Source organism: Phaethon aethereus (assembly GCF_964289735.1).
Source record: "Phaethon aethereus genome assembly, chromosome: 1".
In the NCBI taxonomy this organism is placed as follows: Eukaryota; Metazoa; Chordata; class Aves; order Phaethontiformes; family Phaethontidae; genus Phaethon; species Phaethon aethereus.
This window is the reverse complement of record NC_138575.1, coordinates 70,338,265-70,360,847: the sequence shown is the minus strand read 5'-3', so window position 1 is coordinate 70,360,847 and position 22,583 is coordinate 70,338,265. Positions and strand designations below refer to the sequence as shown.

Sequence of the window (22,583 nt, the reverse complement as noted above, 5' to 3'; positions counted from 1 at the left end):
TTAGTGGCAGTTTTGTTGATGAGCTCAGCAGGCTGCTTCAGTGCTTTTTCAACGGAAGAGCTGTATCTCCATAACTGAAGTCTGTGGAAGTCAAGATTGCTTTTTAAGTATGGTAACATGCATGTTGTGTGTTTAGTCTGATAAACCATGGTGCTCTTGGATGGACGTTGTTTCATTTGAGCAGTTTTCCTGTCAGACACTTTGAATACAGCAGGAGTACGGGGAGTTACTGGATTTCCAGACAGTCTCTCTTTCTGATTCTGTCCTTTCTCGTTCTCTCTTTCTCTCTCTCTCCATCGCTTGTGTGTGTACACGCATGTCTGGTGTTATATATGGATGTGTGGTTCCCTCTGCTGTAGAGGGGGAGTATTGCCCTTGGGAGAGAGAGCTGCAGCAAGGCCTCTGGCTTCAACGTCTCTCAAATGAAGAGGACACGGGTACATTTAAAGGTACCCGTATACCATCTCCACTTCCATTTCCCCAAAGGAGGGGGGAGTATTTTAAAGAGCAGGTCCCACATGAGAAGTTTCTGTGTCTTATTTAATTGCTTTACCAGCTCCCTAAAAACTGATCTGGTAGCGATTGTTATCTTCATTTCCTGGTCCAAGTGCCATATATCAGGTCTGACATTGGCACTGGTTTTAGGAAAAAGATAAAGCTGCCAAGTACCCCAGGAAATCTTGAAAGCCTGGACCATTGGCTACTGTAATGTGCATGAACAGTGACCCCCCATGTATTTAGGAATTTCAGATTCGTTCCATACACACAGGCTAGTTGCACCTGTGCAATCTGTCAGTCACATCAGAAGTACTGCCTTTAGATTGCCTGTGTCAACAAACTTGCATTTTTTGTTGTCCTTTGTGAGTGTGTCTGTGGGGAGAGTCTGGGGGGGAAGCTAATAAAGCTGCTGTGATCCCTCAAGATTTTTCAAACAGTCATATAATGGGCATAAAATTAATCTGACATTCCAGTCTAACTGGTTGTGTTATTTTCCATGATGCATTCTCTTGCAGTTTATTTCTGATGTTTGGGTTTTTTTGAAGCACTTGGTCCTAACAGTTCATTAATCCCTTGTTCCCTCAATATGGTTCATTAGAGCCAGAACACGTAAGAGGAAAATCCAAGTGCCTTCCTGCAGGTAAGAGGGAATATGCAGTTGTCAAACTGCGTATTTTGCAGCTTATGGTTGTAACAACTGTAGCTTATCTTCCTTTTTTTTTTTTAAAAAAAAAAAGGAAGATGGAAGAGGTGTTATAATTTTTACCAATTTAACTTTTGAATGAGAAGTATTAGTAAGATGGCTGAAGAACATAACTGAAGAAGTTCCTTCTGTTGCAGTTGCTAGTGTGCATTAGACCTGGCTCCTAAGGAGTTGATTTGTGGGTGCCTTCTCATTCCATTAAAGTTAAACATTGAGACTGCCTGCTGCTTAGAAAGTGCTGGTAGGTGCTCGGGTGGAACTGGAGGGGAAAGCTACCTTTCCAAATATAAGTGCCATTAATGTCCAGCTTCCTGCAAAGCTTAGCAGGCAGCCTTGAGGGAAGGCTACACGAAGTGGCATTTGAAATTCTCAAGCATTTAAACTTCAAGGAAATGTTAGGTTTGCCCGTTAGCCAAGCAGCAGTCCTTCATGGCTGGCTGTGCTGCTATCTATTTACTGGAAAAGGTGAGAAGCACCCATGTCCTCCTAATTAGGACAAGCTCAGACCTCTGTCTAGAGACTTGTGGAGTAGTTGAAGGTGTGTATGTTACACTGGCCTAAATCCCAGAGGAATCCATTTTAAAACATGCAGATCACGTGGGACCTGCTCTTTCTGAGCCTTGCTGAGTGACTATATACTTCTCGGCCATCGCTGGTAAACCTAAACCTTTTAACACAAAATTTTGTGTGGTGATGCAAATGCTAACACTACTCATCTTGGGGCCTGCATGCGAGTGCTTTGGTACAGAGTGAAAAAAGCCCAGGTTCCTGTCCCTGTAGGATGTCCACTAACTCTGGTAGACCATGTGATTGTGCTAATTGATATGAAAACTCTCTGATGAGGCAACAGAGACCTAAAACTGCTAAATACCTGGCTAAATTGTGAATTGTGTTCTGCATTTGAGTTTGTGCGTCTGACCCCTTTTCCCCTTTAATAACCAGCTGGTGATTCTGTCCTTCCTGCAGTTCCTTCTGCCGTTTTAATGCCAAATCTCACACATAATAATTCCTGAAACGGAAGTCCCAAACACTCTGTCATGTCTGGGGAAAACATGGCCGGGAGAGAGGAACTTCATTAAAATGAGACAGCAGGAAATGAGTGCAACCTCTAAATGCTGCTAATGTTTCTTGTTTCCTTCAAACACTAGTGCACCATATAGGAAAATCTAACTGCCTTTGAGGTTCTAAACTGCTGAAACAGTGTTTTGCCCTACTCAGTGGTAATCCAGCTGTTGTGAAAATTGACTTCCTACTTTATAAAGTAAGTGGGCATTTTCGTTTCAGGATGAGTCACTTGCTTTTGAAGACCACTCCTGCAGATGCTGAACACCTGTCCCCCATAGAATGAGTTTTTTATTTTGGATAAATAAAACCTGAGCTATAGTCCCATAGCAGATAGCAAACGGAGACAGGCTCTATGAATATAATACTCACCTCAGGGTAGATGCTCCCAGGGTGGGTATTCTGCAGTAGTTAAACAAGTTGCGTTAGGTGCCCGTTGCTCCCTTTGACACTCCATAAGTAGCTGAGCTTTGTGTAGGCAGGTTGTTGAGGAGTAATGCAATTTCTTTTAAACAAATTCATTTGTGCAACAGGAAATCCATTCTGGGGAAGTGGGGGGTTGCTGTTAAGTCGTAATGAAAATGCTGTTATTCTTCGGAAAAAAATTCTACCCTTCTAACTAGTCAGTACCAAAGAGCAGGAGTAAACAAAGTAGTGTTTTAAGTGCTAAAGTAAGTGTGCGCCCATGTGTGCATACGGACACACGTGCATGCACACATGTCAAACTCTGAGATCCATCATGTAATTTAATTCACAAAGAAATATGTACCCAGCATAGAAAGGAGTGCTTAACCCAATAGTAGGGAATTAAAGACCTTTTGTTTTGGTGCATCAAACTACAATGCAGATTGTCCCTTGCCTTTAACAGCAAGATGTCTTTGGCAATAATCATAATGAATAGGCTGTGAAGGAGCTGGAAATTTCAGCTAAATTGGTATTTACATATCACATACTATTGGACACCTGAAGAATGTCTTTCATTTCAGCAAAGCTGCTTGCAATAGAGATAATCTACAATGGTGTTTTTAATAGCGTCTCTCTGCCTTTGGAATGGCATTATTCAGCTTTGATGGGAAGTATGAGGAGCGCTGCGTTGGTGTATGCGTGCACACATGATGCTGAGCTTTTTCTATCTGTCTTGCAAACTGATCTTAGCCAGTAATATGTTCTTTTCCTCTTTTCTTCTTTCCTTTTCTATAATGTGTTACCTTTCCTTTCCACTGTTCTCCCATGTTTTCTTCCCTGTCCTTCACACACCCTGTCTACCACCTGGTATGCCATGCCCTCCTCCTGCTAGCTGGAAACCTTAGACTGCAGCAGATTGTAAATCCGGTTGATCCTCTGGAGATCCTGGCAGATGTGCACTGGACCCACATCCGTGAAAAAGAGGAGGAGGAAAAAATGGTCCCAACCTCAAAGTCCTCCACCTCCAGAGGTAATCTCCCTCAAGCCCTGCACTGTCAACTCCCGGATCACAGTTGCAGCTGTTTAACTCTGTTGCTTCTGTGCCCTTCAAGAGCATTGTACTTCAGCAGGGGCAGCAGTGATTGAAAGGAACTACTTTCAAATTACACTGAAATTACACTTGGTTAAACATTTTGCTTTTCAGGTCAGTGTCTACTTAAAATGGCTGTTTTCTCAGCTCCATGGTGGTGTGAATTCTGATCCGTTTGTCTGCCTGCTTTGACTCCATAGCATTTTTCCTCACTACACACATAATTTGATAGAGCTGGCAATCAGCCCTTGCTAACTGACTTCAGGGATAGTAATAGAAGCTGTCACATGCTATTTGTGGCAGTAAGGACACTATACCTCTTTAGGGAAAGCTAAAGGGCTATGTCGTGTAGCTACTACAGCAAAGACTGAATAAGATCATCTTCTGTATTGAGCATATTTCTCTGCGGTTGCTTTTCAAAATGTGTAACTGCAGCTGGTATTAGTAGGGAATGATGGGGTTTAAAAGGCTTGCAAATCTGATCAGTGGTGGTTTTGACTCCCTGTGTTTAAAAATTGACAGTATATCTATTTTTTAAATTGAGATGTGATCTTTGCGAGTTGCCAGTTACTTAAAGGAAAACTTTGGAGGGGGAAAATGCCAATAGTCAAGCTCTCTTGTAAACACCTTCCAGCAGTCCCTGCTGACCTTATTCTAGACTATATTACAGCATGTCTTAAGATAAGTATGTCATAGGTGCTTCATCTATGCAGAAGCCTAAACTTAATAAAAGTTAACCATACACTTGATGAGTAGTGGTCTTCTGTCAGAGTCTGTAACCATTGTGCCAGAATTGTAGAGGGAGTAAGTATGCTGAGGGAAGGGCTGTCTTTTACAGGAAATGTGAAATTAAGTTAATGACTGATCTCTATTAAAAGAGCCTAGGGCTTTACCTCATGTTGCCTGATCATATTCCATTCCAGATAATTATCTTTTCCTCATAGTTCTAGATGTTTGGAGGTTTTTTTTTAGTCCTGGTCCAACTTGATACACAGTTCCAGATCAGTTTGGCTACGCTTATAATTGAATTGCAGTTTGTAGAATGCCCTGGGATTTTCTGGTGTGAAATCTGCTCCCTATAAATAAGAGATGGGGGTATTTCCTCCCCACTGCAACCACAGAAATAGGCTGTGTTCAACTATCTGTAACATTCAGTATTACTAGGGTAGTTGCTTAACATTTAAAAATGCTAAGTAAAAAATGCTAACATAGTTTCTTAAGCTTACTACAATTAAAGTTACTTTAGCTTCTGCTTGAGGGTCTGTATCACTATAGTTTCAAAATTTTTCTTTTAGTTTTTATTTTCTAATTCCTACTTTTCCATACTGTATTGGTACAGCTCCCAGCAAAAGATGATCCTTCCAAAATTGGTCTTGTGGTCTTTCCAACTTTCTCTGGCAGTATTTCCTTTCCTTCCCTTCCCCTAAAACTGGGGCAAACTAGGACAATCCTGATCAACAGATTAGCTGCTTCAATTACTTTGTCATGCAATACGTGTGCAGGTATGTGCAGGTGTATAAGCAGTTTGGTTTTTTTAAAGGGCTGTCACCTGTTTGGAGAGTCCATCAGTAGCAATGGAGACAGGGTTTGATGTGAAAGCCTGGGATAGCGTGAATGGTACATAGAAGCCCCTCTCATTCTGCTTTGGTCTCTCTTCATCTGCTGGCATTTGCTCCCGGGCAGCACAGGTTCTGAGATGCCTGTTACTACCGTCCCTCTCTCATTGCTCAGCTGTTTCATCTATTAGTTTTCCTCCTCTGCAGAGTTTCGGGTGGAGCAGTAGCAACCTGCTGCGCAGATGCAGTGTTTTTCTCGCTGTGCCATCTGTATTTCCTCTAACATTACAGATCCTAAAGGAAGACTAGGCCCCTGACATTTGTTTGTTATCTCAATTTAAATCCCAAGCCTGGAATCGGTTGTTTAACATCTCATAGGTTTTATTCCTGTATTTGCAACTGAAAAATTTCCCTTTGTCACTCTTCTGTTTTAGATGCTTACCGACAGTCTAATTTTGATTTCTTACAATTTATTGTTTTTTAAATTCAGCATCCGACCTTCCCTCCGTACGCCATGAGGCGGTACAGGCGTGGCTGGAGACGGTCCCTGGAGGTAGTTTGGTGATGTTCTATGTATTCCAATGCATAATAACCCTGCCCGTCTCTTCTCCATGCCTTCAGCAGCTGAGCTGGTACTTTAACCCTGGAACTTACGGCCCTGTTGCTACTGCATGACTGGACGTGGAGGGAGGGAGGGAGGAAGGGGGAGTGTGCATGCACGCCTTGCTCAGACAGTCCATTCTTGCATGAACTCAGCATTTGTTGTAACCCTTCTGAAGGCAGGCCAAAGAGAGAGGTTATCTTGGGTGCAGCAAAGTAGGAGGAGGAATCTAGCTGACTGCTTTGATTTGCTTTGTAAACTGAAGACTGGACCAGTCATTCTTCACCTAGCTCCTTGACTAAAAGAACATGGGGCTTTCTTGTAGTCAAAGATTAAGTCACAGAAGGTGCTTAAAGCAATTGCAGTTCTCTGTAGCAATTACAAACTCTAGTTATGTGGTGGAGGAAACAAGAAAGAAGAATGAGGTTGAAGCTGGGATCTTTAGGAATAGTGATGGCTGTTGTGTGTCCTTTGACTTGAGGTTCACGATATTTAGGAAAGCCTCAGGAAACTTGAAGTATCATAGAGCTCAGCTGCTTTTTTTTATATGGTCCTCTAAGCTCTATTACAAAACTGGTGAGCATGAAGATTCTGGGATTAGAGTAAGGGTGCAAATTTGTGTAAAGCAGTGAAGGTATCCGAATCAGTGGAACAGCAGTAGTTTGTGGCTAGGTAGTTGATCTCTAGCTAAGTTGCTTTGGCACATCAGAATAGCTAGCTTGCCTATAAAACTTTGCTTCTGCTGCTGCTTTGGCAAGGCAGCAGTGTTTACAAGATGTCTGCAGATGATGCAGTCTGCTCACGGCTGCTAGCTGATATGAACCAAGTGCTGATCCCAGTTTCTGGCTGCCATAGTGTGTAGCTTCTGAGTTATTGTGTGACAGCTTTTGGCCTCTTGCTCCTTATCCTAACTGCATATACGTATATGCACAGTATATGTATAATATAACCAGCCACCTGCAAGCTCTCAATGTCCCGCAAAATGGGATCCACCCTTGCACAATAAGTTGTTACTTATCTATGCATCTGTGATCTTCTGTTTTGTGTACCGACCTATTTAAGAGCCTATTTTCTCCTCTCTCTCCAACACTCCTTTATGTGTGTCATGACAGTTCATGGTTTCTGGATCTGAAGACACACATATACATAGTGGTGTCAGATATTCCTAACATCAGGGCTACATATTTGCAAGTCATGATTAAGATTACTCACATTTGCTGCTATCATAAAACCATCCCATGACTTTATTATTTCGAAAGTAACATAAGCTCCACATACCTAAGCAACAATCAGCCTGGGCACACAGTTTGGTTTTGTTCAGTAGGTTTGTAAATGCCCCTGTGGGCAGTCCAGCCTTTGCCATGTGATTCAGTCTCCTGTGCTCAACATCTGTAAGATTCTGGATTTTGTAAGCCTCTGACATAATGGAATAGGCCAGTGCTTTATCACATTGAAGTTGAACTGCCTTTTCACAGTAGTTGGCAGAAAATAAACTAGTCAATGTGTCTGTCTGTCTTAATAATACAGAGGGGAAAAGCATGGAAAAAGATAAAATTCTCAGGTTGAAGGAAGAAGACAAACCATCCACTGAAGACTGTTTTGAAATAAGCAAAAATCTATATTGGAGAAAGAGGAGATGCTGTAAGACCTCAGTTTTAGGGAGGGTTGGTTTGTTTTCAAGATTGTCTTAATTAGCAATGCTAGCATATAAATGGTTCCGAAAGCCATGTTGTCACTAGTAAACAAAAAGAATCAGGGCCTACTCCCTGACTCAGGAGAAAGCTGGCACAGCATGATTCACTCCCATATGTCTAAACTTTTTTGCTATCCAGAATCAGGGGGCTGCCTATTCGAAACAGCCTCTAACCATACCATGGGAACTAACTGCTGGGAGTCATGCCAGGAGTCCTCCTAAAGATGACAATATGACACTGTATGCATTTAGGTCCAGAGACTTGCACTGCTTGGTTTCCTGGTACAGGTGCAACCAAGAAGGTTATAAATATGCCTGTTATCTTCGTTAGAGGACCATATCCTATGTGTATAATGAGCAAACGTTGTGCATAATAATACATGCTGACTGTGTACACATTTGCAATAGAATATACAACAGAGTTAAATGTCTGCATGTTGTTGAACATGGATTGATGCTAGTTTGCTGCACAAATCTAAAAATGTAGTTAACTGACTACTGTGGGAAAAAAAAAGGAAGTACTAGCTTCTTTTATTATATTTAAATTATGTTCTATGAAAATGCTTAACGAAAAAAAAAAGCAGCAAATCATCCATAGCACTAGAGATGGGACAAAGTGTTACAAGGTTTAGGTTTTTAAAAAAAGTATCATTTAATAATGCAATTTAGACCCCACAGTTTGGTCTTGTCTCTCCTCCTGTAATTAAATCCTGTGACAAGTAGTAATGTCAAATGCCCATTTCAGAATCATAAATTCAAGTATCTTTTTTTTTTTTGACCCAGCAAATCAAATTATGATCTGTAACAGAAAAGAAAGTTTTGAATTGAATATGTCTTTCTATTTACTTAAAAATATCTTGTGTCCTAGTTACTTGTACAGCATGTCAAGTCTCTTAGACCCTTTTACCAAAGATTACTGTAGGTGCACAGAGTTAAACAGCTTCCAATTGTAATAATAGTCAACCCCAGAGCTAGACTCTGTCTCTGACTTACACCCTCAAAAGCCTGTTTCAATTTCAAGATCAACAGTTGTAGTATGTAGTGAGATTTCAATTTTCACCTAATACTTATATGCTATAAAGTGCTGATAACTGTTCTGGTGTGGTAAAGAAAAAATAATCTTCCTGGAAGAACAGTAAACTTTATTCTGGTTTGATGTCCTCCCAGTCCCTTTCTTGTTTAATTTTTCACAAGGCCCATTGCTCAGAAAAGCCATGGCTGCTTTCACTGCAAATACCTTGGAGAGTCTCCAAGGGCAGGCATTCCTTGATTTGCTGGAATCTGGGAGTATCATTTCACCATAGGTGTCTTTCCAGCTGACATGTTTCAGGATTTCTTATTTTGGCAGTAATTAATAAATATGTCCACTATAAACTTGGTACAGTTCAATGTAGAACCTTTTCACTGTATAGTTGTGGTTTTTTTCTTTTTTTCCCCTCAATATTTGAATATATTCTAGCTCCATGTGATGATAATGATGTGGAAGATGAGCTGGGCACAGAGCCTGCAGACACAGAAGGGCAGGCAGGTGAAGAGGGAGACACGGGTGCAGAGCTGGATGACGGTAGGGTACCACCGTGCATCATTTAAACCTGTTATGTGAACAGAGTTGTATTGGCAGAAAATACTTTGTTTGAGGGTACTAAAACCTGATCTTCATTTTAGTGATGTAGGCGTTTGTTTCAAATAGTCAACAGGGAGCCAGGAGTGAAGGACAAAAAAACCTCAGAAGAACCTCAGTGCCATGGGTTGTAGAATAAATTTCTTGTGTCCTCTCACCATCTGCTAACTAGAGGGCTTGGTGTTGTGTCCGTATTCAGTACTAATGGTGCCGAATAACAGAAATAGAAGTAAATTTGTGAAAAGTCCACAATATTATGCCAAAAATCTTCCTTTGCTACTTTAAAATGAACAGCATATGCCAGAAAACATTGAAAAATTTCTAGAAAACTGCTAAGGTATGTCTTCAATTACTAACTCAGTTATTTGTACTAGTAGTCCATCATTTACTGCTTAAATGACTCTTAAGTGGCACACAAAAAATGAATGAAATATTTAGGTGTTCAGGTTATGAAAGTAATTAGCACCATGTAATTAAGATCGAAAGGGTTATGGAATTATTTTTAAATAATAAACAGATGTCCTGATGGACTTGTATTCAAGATCTCTTGGGTTTTTTTCCCCTGCCTCATCCGTGATCAGATGACATCCCATCTGATGCAGAAGCAGAGTTTCGCTTACATCAAAGTGGTGTAGAAGAGCCAGAACTAAAAGTGTCTGAAGATGAAGAAGATGAAGAGGAAGCAGAAGGTACTTCTTGCAGTGTGACAGAAGGTAATAGCTTTCTCATCAGTGTTTGAATTACTGTAATTGCATTTGAGATAGTCTATACATTTATTAAATTTAAGAGAAGACAGTCTTTTGGATTTGAACCACCTCACTACTCTCAGTGGCAAGGTAAGTGCTTGCATTAACATTTTGAGGATAATGTTCTGAATCCATTAATTACAGCTTGCTAAAATGTGAGAACCCATCTAACTGCTTTTTCTTGTAGAAGTTTTTATGTTAAAAAGCTTGTACCATTTTGGACATTTGAAAATTTTTGTCTGTGTTCCAAGATGTTCAATCTAGAATTTGTAAAAAGCAGAGAAATTTGTCACTACTTGCTGTGTGTAACATTAAAAAAAAAAAAAAAAATTAGTGGTCTCGTGTTTTTGGAAACATTTTTGCTTTCTCTAGGTCCATGCAAGCCGTCCATTCCTATCCAGTCATCTAGTGATAGTGTTCTTCCTCTGTCTCCGGTTGATAGTCCCAAAGCAAAACAAGCAGAGGTAAGAAAGAGAATCTTTAAAGTTTTCTACTTACTACTTGTAGTTCAATAAAACAGTTTGTTGGATAAACTAATGGGGACTGGCAGCAGTGGACTTTCCTCCTTTACTGTCTCTATAATTTATGTTGATCTTCTTGAAGATCATTTAGACTTAAAAACTTGACTTGACTTAAAAAAAACTTAAAGACTTGACTCCATTTAGACTTAAGAAAATAATGTACTATCTTTCTTCAGAGTACAGTGGTTCTGTCACAGTCGCACAAGTTCCCATCACAAGCCCAAAAAAGCATTGTATAGGTTATTTTAATTTCAATGTGCAGTTAACAGGAGTTACATATATAATGCAGGAGGGGAGCCCTAAGTAAGGTGTTTCCTATTTATCTTGGTTTGGCTATCTTTTCTGTACAAAAGAAGATTCTGTACATATATTTGTATCACTTAGTAGTAACCAAAGCAGTGCTTATTTATTCCAAAGTAACGACATAGTTCAGCTTAAGGAAGTGAGACATGGCAGTGACATACTGTCATGTTGTAAGCCCTGGAGTCCGCATGCAAGCATACTGTGGTGTTTCCAGCTACTGGTGTGTAAGAGCAGGAAGTACATGACCCTTAAAATGTTCAGTTCAAATCTTCCCCCCACCAAGTGTTTGTTTTTAAGGAATTACTAAAAGATTAGACTTTCTCTTAAGAGAGTTTTGTCATTAACCAGTTTACTTTTTCAATGGACACATTATGGGATAAAGCTGGTTTGCTGACAGCAATTGCTGACAGCATTCACTTTCTATTAAAATTGAGGGATTTTTTTTCAGGACCTTCTAATAATTCTGTTAGACATAGTTATTGTTTATATCAGGGCAGTGCCTAAATGCAGTACTCGAGACCTGGGTGTTTAAGCACACAGATAGGGAGGTTCATGCTCTAATGATCATGTGTCAGTTAAATCAAACTGCCTGCATTCAAAAGAAAGCTGGTACAAAAGGAAAGAATTGGAAAGTTCCCTGTCGTTGGAAAGAATAATACCAGAACTCAGTAAGAGGAGTCCACTGCCAAAGAGTTAAATTGTAAAACAATGAATTGTGCTACTGAGTAATATGGCAGCCTGGATGTAGGAGGTGAAAACCAAGACTTCTCAGACCATTAAGAGGCAAGGGACTTGCAGCCTAATTTACTCTTAACACAGAAAGCACCCCTTGTTTTACGGGAGATGCTAGCCAGCAGAAAGTGCTGTGTTGATGAAAGCTGGAGAGACTTGCATCAAATCTGTCTGAGATAAGGGAGCACCACAATGCACAGAGATTCGAAGGGAGAGCAGTAAAAGATAGAAACTGATTTCTGGAATTTAGTTTAGTGTTTTTTCTTCCAAAAATTAAATTTGCCTTGTAATGTACGAAGGATGGTTTATACAATGGGGCAGAAAAATGAACCATACCTGGCGAGAAATCCTAAGGGATGTTCTAGGCCTGTGAATGGGATGCCATGTGTGGGTTTTTTCATATTTTGATACTTGGATGGTTTCCTTATTGCTAACTTTGTTCAAAGCAAAAAAAAATGGACCAGTATTCTGATGTGCCCAGTGACTATTAATATTTCCCTTTTTCACTTTTTCTAGGTTGTAAAAGATCGCCTGGCTGAAGTATCTTGTGCAATAAAATCTCCAGAGGCACGCTTTTTTCCTGAGCCTTTCATTCTTGAAGAGGGACCAAAGGATGAAATTTCCAAAGACAGGAAAATTAAGAGCCCTTTGGTGCCACCATCTCCAGTATTATCCCAGCCAGTTGCATCGCCAGAAGCCATTGCACCTCCATCACTAGCAGAGTCTCAGCCAGCAGCACCAACATTGACTTCATCCCCAACATCTGCTCAAATGCCTATCTGTTCCCAGCCTTTGCCTTCTGCTGATACATCCATTCCATCCCCAGTGGACCCTCCAGTATGTTTCCAGCCTATCCCAGCCTTAACGTCTACTCCTTTAGCCAAACTGGTCCTTAGGGGCCAGGATAGTGAGGTTGAAAAACTAGGAAGCCCTACTACTGCAGAAGAAGCCCTAAAACGGAGTAACCTTGTAGAAGAGTTCTGGATGAAGAGTGCTGAAATCCGGAGGAGCTTAGGACTTACCCCAGTAGACAGAAACAAACGCTCACAGACAAACTTTACTGTATCTGCCCTTGCGACAACTCCTCTAAAGACTTTTAATAGTGAGAATATTTCAGGGGATGAACAGATCCCTCTTGTGAAACCCCAGCCTGCCTCAAGAAGACAAGGACTGTCCAAGTTAGAAAACGAGCAGATTTCTCTGCTCACTCCAAAATCTCCATCAGAAAAAGAGCTAAAGAGTTCCAGTGAAGTAAGGAGAGATGTATCCAGCAGTTCTGGACTTGGCCTTCAGGAGAGCTCATCTAACATGAGAACTATGGCTAGTCAGAGCTTCAACACTTCTGATTCTACCATGCTTACTCCTCCATCGAGTCCGCCTCCACCACCTCCACAGGATGAAGAACCAGCCACTTTGCATAGAAAGAGGCATCAAGCAGTCTGGCAGAATGAGGTTGAAGCCAGGTCACCTCCAACACCAGCATCAACACCTCCTGCTCCCCCATGCCGTGAGCCAACCTCTGCTGCCAAAGAATCAACCCAGGCCAGAAAAGATGATGTGCGAAAGTCTTTTGCAGAGAGTGTGGATGAGATTCCATTTGCTGATGACGTAGAGGACACATTCGATGACAGGACAGAGGACTCAAGCCTTCATGAGAGGTTCTTTACACCTCCTACCAGTAGGCCAAGGCCAGAGAAACCAATTCTTTTGCCCTTGGTCAAAGAAAATGGTGGTGCACCCTCAATGGAAGGAGGAGTTAACCAAAAGAAGAGAGTGTTGCCTGAAATTTCTGCGGAGGCCAAGGAGCTTGCTGAAGAAAGAATGAGAGCCAGAGAGAAGTCTGTCAAAAGCCAAGCACTGCGTGATGCCATGGCTAAACAGTTGTGTAAGATGAAAGATATGGAGATGGCTGCAGCTGCTGCTGGGGCCACAAGGGCACGAAAGGCATCTTCTATGCCCTTGAAGACCAAAGAGTTGTTTTATGACTCTCCAAAGTATTTGGCCTCAAAAATAGCAGAAGGATCCACACTAAAGCATGATGCTGCTAATGAGAAGTTCTCCACTCCTGCTGCTGATGTGGCTGGACCTGAAGGGTCTGCCACCTCTTCAGAAGGCTCCAGTGGGAAGAGTAAGAAAAGAACTTCTATTTTCTCCCCTCGTAAGAACAAAAAGGAGAAGAAATCAAAAAATGATAGCAGGCTTTCTGACAAATCTAGTGGTGGGACAGAGGAAGCAACAAAGCCTAGGTCATTATGGAAGTCTGTTTTCTCTGGGTATAAGAAAGACAAGAAGAAAAAGACCGATGACAAATCCTGCCCAAGTACTCCCTCGAGTAGTGCCACTGTGGATTCTGGCAAGCACAAAGCTTCTCCGTTGGTTACAGCTGCAGGTATAATAGATATGTGCCTCTGCACTGTGTACTTCTCCTACAGCTAGGTATCCTTGAAAGTAAGTCTGGCTTACTTTGCCATTCAGCTACTGTGCTGAATGACACTGCTCCCCAGTGTCAAATGGGCAGATCAGGATAAGTGTTAGCGACTAGAATTGTTTTGCATATTGACAGAATTAGTCGATACGCCACTGAAAAAAGTGGATCCTTAAATAGAAGCTTCACTTTTGATAGGTACAAGGCACATCTGTTTTCTACCTTAGACTGATTTGTGAAATAAGCAATGTTTGCTGGAATCAGTTGTTTGTGACATTTCATCTCCGTTTTAAAGCTGATCCTCATCTTTTCCTTGTGTGGTCTGTTCTCTTTCTTTCAACCTGGCTCCCTGGATGCTGAAGACTGCAGAGATGCAGTTACTCCTTCTGTTCTCAGTGATCTGGCAACTGTCTGCTGATCTATGAAGTGAGGATTCTGCAGCCTCATGTAAATCTCTCACATGCCGTCAGGTGCAGACAGAGATGTTTAATGACAACTTGTGATACAGTAAATAAGTTAGTCATAAATGTGATCAAAAGCGAACATAACTACATTTCTCTGGCCTTGTGCAAATAGCCAAAATAGGCAAATAGCCCCTCCTTTTCCCTTCAGCACAAAGGGAAAACCATGACTATTATTTTTAATAGCGTCTGGAGAAAGTGATGCTCTCTTAGAATGAAGCTTCTAGCTACTACTGATCTTTTTGTAGGGCAATGCTTCTCTGATTACTCTGCAATGCCAGGCGAAGCAACTGAGACTGGCATAAAAGTACTAAGTATTTTTGAAACTCAAAACAACTTATCCACTGAGTTCTGAAATGTTTACAGAAAGAATAGTTACTGCTTCTCTAACTTCCCCTTTTTATTCCTGGCTTCTCAGATTTGCAGCTCCGTCAACACCTGAGTTTCTCAGAGGACTCCGACCTCTCCAGTGACGATATTCTGGAACGTTCCTCCCAGAAATCCAAGCGAGAGGTAGGCAGATGGGAAATGCATTTTAGATGGAGCTAGCATTGTGCAGATTACAGGCTCAGAGAACCACATCAGAAACTTGGATGATTAATCTTCTTATTCTTAGTTTCTTCTGTGGAACAGGCTTTCCTGTAAGTTGAGTGACTGTTCTGCCTAAAATAATTTGGTTTCACTTAGTTTCACAATTGCAAGCTATTCCCCACTGTTATTACATGAAGGATCTGTTGTCTCACTGTGACTTTACTTTACAACAAATATCACAGTCAGAATAGTGAATTTTGTCCCAGTTGTGAGCGTACCAATGATCTACAGAAAACAGACATTGAATGTCAGAACAGTAAATTTCACTGGCTCTAATGTTATTGCAAAAAGGTAACAATGAGATAGTTCTCACTTTTTGTTAAGGGTTCAATTTTGAGATATTGTTTTACCAGCCTCTTTGATAGATTGAAGTGATAGAATTCCAAACAAACTACAGACAGGAATGTACTTTTGCATACATCAAGAACATAGTCAAGACAGATCATCAACTAAGAGGTAAGCTACAGGCTGCAGTTTTGCAACTCATGCAGGTTTGCTTATTTTTCCTGGGAGAAGAGAATGTGTACAGTCTGAATTAGTACCTTCTCTTTTTGGAGAAAAGATGAGCCATCAGCTGTTTCTTCCATTTTGACCCTATTTTCTTTGAGGACTTCTTGGTAGTTGCTGAATATTTCCATATGTCTGTGTGTGTAGATAACAACAGCGAAGCTGAAATACATAGTAGTGAGCCCCTATGAAATGCCAGTATACAGGGGTTGGTCTTAGCCTGGTGTTCTTGTTCCAGTGTGGTATGGTATGAACTCTGCTTCTTCTCAGAGAGCTGTTTCTTGTTCCTGACCAATATTCCCTAGCTAGTGCTATAATGTCATATTGTAAGACATATCAGCAGCTTTCGAGCCCAAATAGTTTCACTTTAAATGGAGAAGTTATTGAGGAGGAAAGAGGAGACACAGTGGGTCTCCATAAAAGCCCAGAGAGAAAAATACGTTTAGTTCATTTGCACATATTTATGTGTGGAAAATACATGGTGAGAGACAAGTGCTAAAGTTAGTTGCTTTTAAACAATTTATTTCAGTTTGGGGATGGCACTATTGATGAAAAATAAGTGAAAAATATAAGAAACTGCTCAATCATAGTAATGGGGAAGAGCCCTTCTTTCATTCCTGAGAGCTTCTAAGCTCTGCTAGGCAGAGTTTGCAAGGTTTGGAGGAATCAGTAGAGATTTCATTGACCCCACGGAACACTAAGGCCCTTCTGGTACTGAAGAATGAATCATGTGGTGTCCTAGCCCCTTCCTGGTGGTGTCTGGTTCACATGTTAAAAAAACTCTGGAAGAAGAGAGCATCTGAGAGGGTAGCGTCACAGATACAGTGGTCTGTGCCTTCTGTCTCAAACCTGTCATCCAGTGTGCACAAATCAGTCTCAAATGGCAGGATCTAATTGATACTTGGCTCAGATGGCAAAGGTATGGAAGTACTGTAAATTGACGTGTCATAGGAAATGCTTTCTATGTCTGTGTAGTGGAATGAATTAGAATAACTAATGAATTTAAGGCTGGTGGAAGGAGTTGAAGAAGTAAGTAGGAATTTTCTGTATTTACTTACCTCTCTTTTAATCTCTCTCCCTAGTTGATCTAGATCTCTTCTAAGAGGAAGATTATTTTGTTTGTCTTTTATTCCCTTTTTTCTCTTCCCCTTCCATTCCTCCCTGCATGCCCTCAAGGCGTTTCATGAGAAATTCTGCATTTTCCAAGATATGCAGAAGAATGAGGTACCTGTGCCTAGCAGAGGGCAGATATGCAATACAGGGGGTTCAGATAAGAGTTCCAGAGTTACTGTTATGCCTTGTAAGGTTCTTCAGGAGGAAGCAGGACTTAAGGAAGTAAGGTCCATGCTTGTTTTCAGACTTGGTATACCTTGATGCTCACTTTTTTCCCTGTGCGGAGCTACTTTCATTTAAAATGGCTTTTGCAGAAGAAAGATCTCATCACTAAGCATTGGAGGCGATAGGTGACAGTGGCAGATGCCTGGAATCCTAATACTGAAAATAGCTCTCCAGCTCTGTTAAAGGGTATGGTAGCGGTGGTGTCTCATTTTCTCCTATTTGCTGTTGCTGAAGTTACATTAAGAATTTCTTTGCTCAGCATCTGCCTGTTTTCTAAAGAATAGTTTTGAGAACTAATTTATTTAGAGGAAATGAATCTGAGAACTCCACTTACCTAGTTTTATTGCATCCTGTCCAAGGATGTAGAATGTACATACAAACACTGGAATGCCTTGCTGTCAAAAGACATGTAACTGAACTTCAAGACTGACGAAACTGGGTTTGTGCTGATTTGGGGTAGGGTTTATATTTTTTAAGTTACAAACTGCCTGCTATTTATTATGGGTAATAGTTGACTCTGTGTGCCACATAACTTTTATGTGAACCCCTTGTCTAAACTGAAATTCTGTTTATGCTGCTTTTTTGGTAATTGTAGTGAGCTTGCTTCCAAGACAGCTTGATCTGTTTAGCCTTGTTCTTTGTGACCAGCACTGAATTAATTCAGTGTTGTTTAATGTTGTGTTTTTCAAGGAAAGCATCTTGTAAAGAATTCTTAATGTAAATGCCCTGTGGGTCTCGTGCTTATAGGTGTGTGTCATTGTGAGTGCGTTTGTCGTTGTTCCCGTACAATTGTGGTATTGTGATCAGATGTGCATTTTACTACCGCAGGTAGCTTGCTTTTTACTTAAGTTTGCATACCTGCTGATCTTGTTCTATGGCTTTTAATTTGTGACTGTTTTTAGTTAATTTAATGTGAAAATGCAAAATGCTGGCTGTTTGCCCGGAATGGCACAATGCCCTCTGTACTTCATAACACAAGGGAAATTTACCTCCCTTATAAATCCTATGTAGTTTACTTGCCTTATTTTTGCATCCAGCGTAACGTAGAATGTCCTTGGATAGAGAAGGTAATGATCTTTTCCCCCTCCTTTTCCCCCTCCTTTTCCCCCTCCTTTTCCCCCTCCTTTTCCCCCTCCTTTTCCCCCTCCTTTTCCCCCTCCTTTTCCCCCTCCTTTTCCCCCTCCTTTTCCCCCTCCTTTTCCCCCTCCTTTTCCCCCTCCTTTTCCCCCTCCTTTTCCCCCTCCTTTTCCCCCTCCTTTTCCCCCTCCTTTTCCTTTTCCCCCTCCTTTTCCTTTTCCCCCTCCTTTTCCTTTTCCCCCTCCTTTTCCTTTTCCCCCTCCTTTTCCTTTTCCCCCTCCTTTTCCTTTTCCCCCTCCTTTTCCTTTTCCCCCTCCTTTTCCTTTTCCCCCTCCTTTTCCTTTTCCCCCTCCTTTTCCTTTTCCCCCTCCTTTTCCTTTTCCCCCTCCTTTTCCTTTTCCCCCTCCTTTTCCTTTTCCCCCTCCTTTTCCTTTTCCCCCTCCTTTTCCTTTTCCCCCTCCTTTTCCCCTTCCAATTTTAGGTCCTCAGGCTCTCTGGAGGCTCTCTTTTTAGACAGGGAGATTCCATTACTGTAGGACACATAACCCACTCTGAGCCCATCTGGTGTTTCTCCAAGTCACAAAGCAGTGAGGAAGATTTATTAAGTTAGTTAAATGCAAATGTTCATTTCTATGAAGTACAGATAATTTAAAACCATGAAATAAACACAACTCTTAAGAGCAGTTGTAAATCAGATTGTAAATGGAGAGTTGTGTGACAGTAATATATGGTTGGCTGAGCAGGTTCAGACCAAGGATGGCCCAGCATAAGCAATTATTCCAAATCCTAAGCCAAAATTTTATATGTGTATGTAAACATGCTTGCTCAGTGGACATTAAAACCATAGGTAGATAAAGGCCAAATAATTCATTTAGAAAAGGTATTTCCAAGTTGACTGTACCTTCAAAGAGGCTTCCAAAGCTAATTGTCTTCAGGAGATTGATACAAACTTGATTTTGCAGACAGAAGTTCCATTGTGCTTCATCAGTCGGGGTCATGTTCAGCATTTGCACAATTTTATGTTTCATTTTAAAACAGCTTTGTTTTATTACTGTGCATCTGTTTTCAATGTTGAACTGATTTTGCTTCATTTTGTATGTTTTTTTTATTTTTTTTCCTTTACCATTCCCCTTTTAAAGTCGATTTATGTACCACACGCCTTGGCATTCAAGAGATCATATTCGTCAAAGGTAGTGTCTCCATTCCCACTAGTTGGCCATTGTTGCATTGCATGTCCCTATATTAACCCATTGAATTAATAGCTACCCATCACATGTGCACTAACATGACAAACATTGACTGTGCATGCGTGAGATGTTAGCACACATGGGCAGTAAATTCTTTGTAGAGGTTGTCTACCAAAAATGCAGTGAGCTCTGAATTGTCTGTCTGGTTAGAATGCATGCAATTGCCAGTGCACAGAGTGCACCACTATACGGAGTGATGTGGATTATCTTTGAGCTTCAGAACAAATTGGTTTTCAAGTTAATTAAATATGTATGCGTATTCTTTTTTTAATACTTAAAATATCAGTTCAATTGAATCATCACACTTTAATCGGTGTCCCTCAAAATTGTGGAGTTCACTGAAATCTTAGTGTACTCTGTATCAAGCTAAGGTCAAGACAGAAGTTGCATTTCTGTTTCAGGAATGTTGCAGTTTTTTGAAATTCTTATTGTCCTGTCTTCACAGTCACAAGTGTTACATGGGGTAGGAAAGTCACACCCTCTATCACTTTACCTTCTGATTCGGGTATCGTTGTGGATTTTGTCTTTTAAAAAAAAAAGAAAAAGTAAAGTGTTAACTTCTTGGAGCTTTAACAATATGCTTGCTAACCATCTATCTAAAGGATTTTTAGTCGAGCTGTGATCCTACCTTAAACTGTTCACTGAGAACAATAAACCAGAGTTAGACCGACCAATGTGGCAGGGCAATAACTAGATAAAGCAAATTTCAGGGTGGTCTGTCCTAACATTTTTGTCCTTAAAGTTGACTGTCCATGGAGAAGATAATCTTTCCAGAAGTGGAAGACATCTGTTTACAGCTGTCTCTTAAAGCTTACATACATGTATGTGGGAAGAGAGTTCTTCACTGTAGTTCACTTAATGCAGTTGTGAAGTTTCTTTGACACTCTTAAAAGTCTATGAGAGGAAGCCCTCCTAGACTACAGCATAACCAACTGTATACCTGATAAGATACTAAACCCCATTTCAGTAATGTTAAAAATACTTAACTTCTTTTTAAACTAGTTTCACTGAGAGAAAAGAAGAGGAGGAAATCCCTTTCTTATTTCTATAAATGTAGCCTTTCTCCTTTTGGATGGCTTCTGGTGTCGTAATACTCTAGTTTTAATTTAGGGATTGTTTGCTCTGTTTTACACCAGCCAAATTTGTGGAGTTGCTCTTGCGATGGGATTTCCAATCTCACACTAGAATGTCATTCTGCTTTCAAATGTCTTTTTGCCTTCTTGATTCATAGAGAAGTTGCACAGATTTACACACATAGTCATTACCAGTTATATACCAGTGTAAGTCCCAGCTATGGATGTTCTTGCTCCAGAATAAAATAGGGAGAGGGGGAATATCAATACAACTACACCGGTCTATAATAATTTCCTGGCTTATACTGCTGTAACTGTTCATGTAGACAGGCCTTTACCCTCTTTTAAAATTAAATCAAGGTGACTCCTCTATATGGTACTCATTGATTTAACTAAATCATTTTGGCTAAATCTATTGAGAAGTAGAATAAAAATTTATTTCATCTTTGGGGAGAGGTTTCATATGGCAGTGGAAGACAGGGATGGGACATTATATAAAATCACAGCTTTGCAGTTGGCTTATATGCTTCTTCACTCCTGATTTGACCCCGAAATTGTTGCTCACTGCACTGTGAACACCTTTGCCTACAGAAGCTTGACTTTTGATGCAGCCATGGCAAAGACAGAACACCTCCCTTCTGAGATTTTGGAAGAGAAAATGGTCATCCCTCCCCCCATACCTCTGAGCATGCAAATAAAATCTGCCCCTGTTTTTCCTTCCCTCAGAGAGCCTACACAGAAGAGGAACTGAATGCCAAGCTGACCCGGCGAGTACAGAAAGCTGCCCGTAGACAAGCCAAGCAAGAGGAGCTAAAGAGGTTACACAGAGCTCAGGTAGTGTCTCACGATCTTCTTGTCCTGGCAGACAGTTAACTCTGTGTGGAAGCACCATGATCCTGACATTCCTCTGAGTGTGTCAGAAGAGTATCCAGAGATGGAACTTTGCTCTATTTCTACATGATTGTCCCTCCTCCTACTCCCTCTTCAAATTTGATGATATGTCACAGACATGGGAAGAATGGCTGAAACCTATCATGATAGTTTTACAGTGAAAAAAATAATGACCATAACACCCTTCTAGCTGGAGATTAGTGAAGCATCATGCACTGAATGGAACACTGATAGACAGATAATACTTGATGAGGCTGCACCTATCTCATTGCTTTGCTAGATGATGGTGCTGGGTGAAGTGTTATCAAATTAACCTTGACCAGAGAATCTGTTGGAAAACTGCTGGCATCATCTGTAGGTGATGGGATTTGTTTAAAACTCGAAGTAGGGGCTCAGCTGACTGAGTAACATCACTTTTCACTTCAGCATTTAGAAAGGTGATTGGAGTTGTAGCAAATAAGTGAGTATCAGGGTGTTTGAAAAATTAAGGGATAGGATGCAAGGGGATGGGGAGAATGTTGTCACTGGAGGGACTGGGATGCTAGCTTTTGAAGCAGCTTTTAAAGCAGTGTATTGCTGAATACAAATACTTGTTTTTGAAAAGGCCTATTTGACTGAAATCACTTAGTGGTGGATGAGTGCTGCAGACAGCAGGAGAATTGCTGTTGGTGAGGTTCTGCTCCATTCTTCTCTGAACAGATCATCCAGCGGCAGCTTGAACAAGTGGAAGAGAAGCAGAGGCAACTTGAGGAGAGAGGGGTTGCTGTGGAGAAGGCCCTTCGGGGAGAAGCAGGTATCCGTCAGAACTTGGTTTGCTTTTTAATGTTTTCTTATCGGGTGCTTGTGTAGTAGTCCATAGCTGCTTGGATTTTAGAGACAATTGGACCATTATAGCCTAGAGATAGTCCAATATGAATCCATTCTCCCTTCTCTACTATCTTTTTGAGGCCTTGTTTTCCCCATGTTTCTTCTAATTCTGGGACTTCCCTATTGGCAGAGACTTAGTTTGCTCATCTCTGCCTGAGGCTTAGGAGGTAATTCTCTAGCTATTAATAATGGCTGTCTGACTGTTTCTGCATATTACTGGATATTACAGCTAGAGAATTGCAGGGGTTTCCTAGCTGCAATTCCCATAAAGCTGTCACAGTAAGAGAACCCTGTTTGTATGTTAAGGAAGAAATTGTGTGTGCTTTCTCTATTGTGTTGGATTATCAAGGTAGCATCCTTACAAGGGACCATCACAGAACATCTTCCTCACTGCACAGCCCAGCACACTGGCTACTTCCGACAAAGCTGTGCAGAGCAGAAATGACCTGTGTACCGAAAGGTATCCATGCCAAGCTGTTAAAGGAATGTTATGTGTACTTGAAATTAAATTAAGTGAGTATCATCTGATCTGGCAAAGTATATGGGTGGAAGACTACTTGGTTCAGATAATGCTG

The 22,583-nt window shown here is 40.9% G+C and overlaps 1 protein-coding gene across 6 annotated transcripts in view; it reads left to right on the top strand.

Moving 5' to 3' along the window:
* Positions 1-22,583, top strand: part of MICAL3 (microtubule associated monooxygenase, calponin and LIM domain containing 3) — a gene marked incomplete at both ends in the record, with an annotated part of 106,809 nt that overhangs the window by 66,809 nt on the left and 17,417 nt on the right. For 2 of the 6 annotated variants that reach the window (XM_082013556.1, XM_082013555.1), the window contains 11 exons: positions 360-449; positions 3,561-3,698; positions 5,805-5,867; positions 9,068-9,172; positions 9,811-9,942; positions 10,348-10,439; positions 12,048-13,920; positions 14,836-14,930; positions 19,070-19,120; positions 20,977-21,084; positions 21,841-21,934. In XM_082013556.1, the coding sequence (XP_081869682.1) occupies positions 360-449; positions 3,561-3,698; positions 5,805-5,867; positions 9,068-9,172; positions 9,811-9,942; positions 10,348-10,439; positions 12,048-13,920; positions 14,836-14,930; positions 19,070-19,120; positions 20,977-21,084; positions 21,841-21,934 (2,841 nt within the window). Of the gene's footprint in view, positions 1-359; positions 498-3,560; positions 3,699-5,804; positions 5,868-9,067; positions 9,294-9,810; positions 9,943-10,347; positions 10,440-12,047; positions 13,921-14,835; positions 14,931-19,069; positions 19,121-20,976; positions 21,085-21,840; positions 21,935-22,583 lie in introns of those variants that run through there. The other 4 variants (XM_082013554.1, XM_082013557.1, XM_082013558.1 and 1 more) reach the window with 4 other exon arrangements.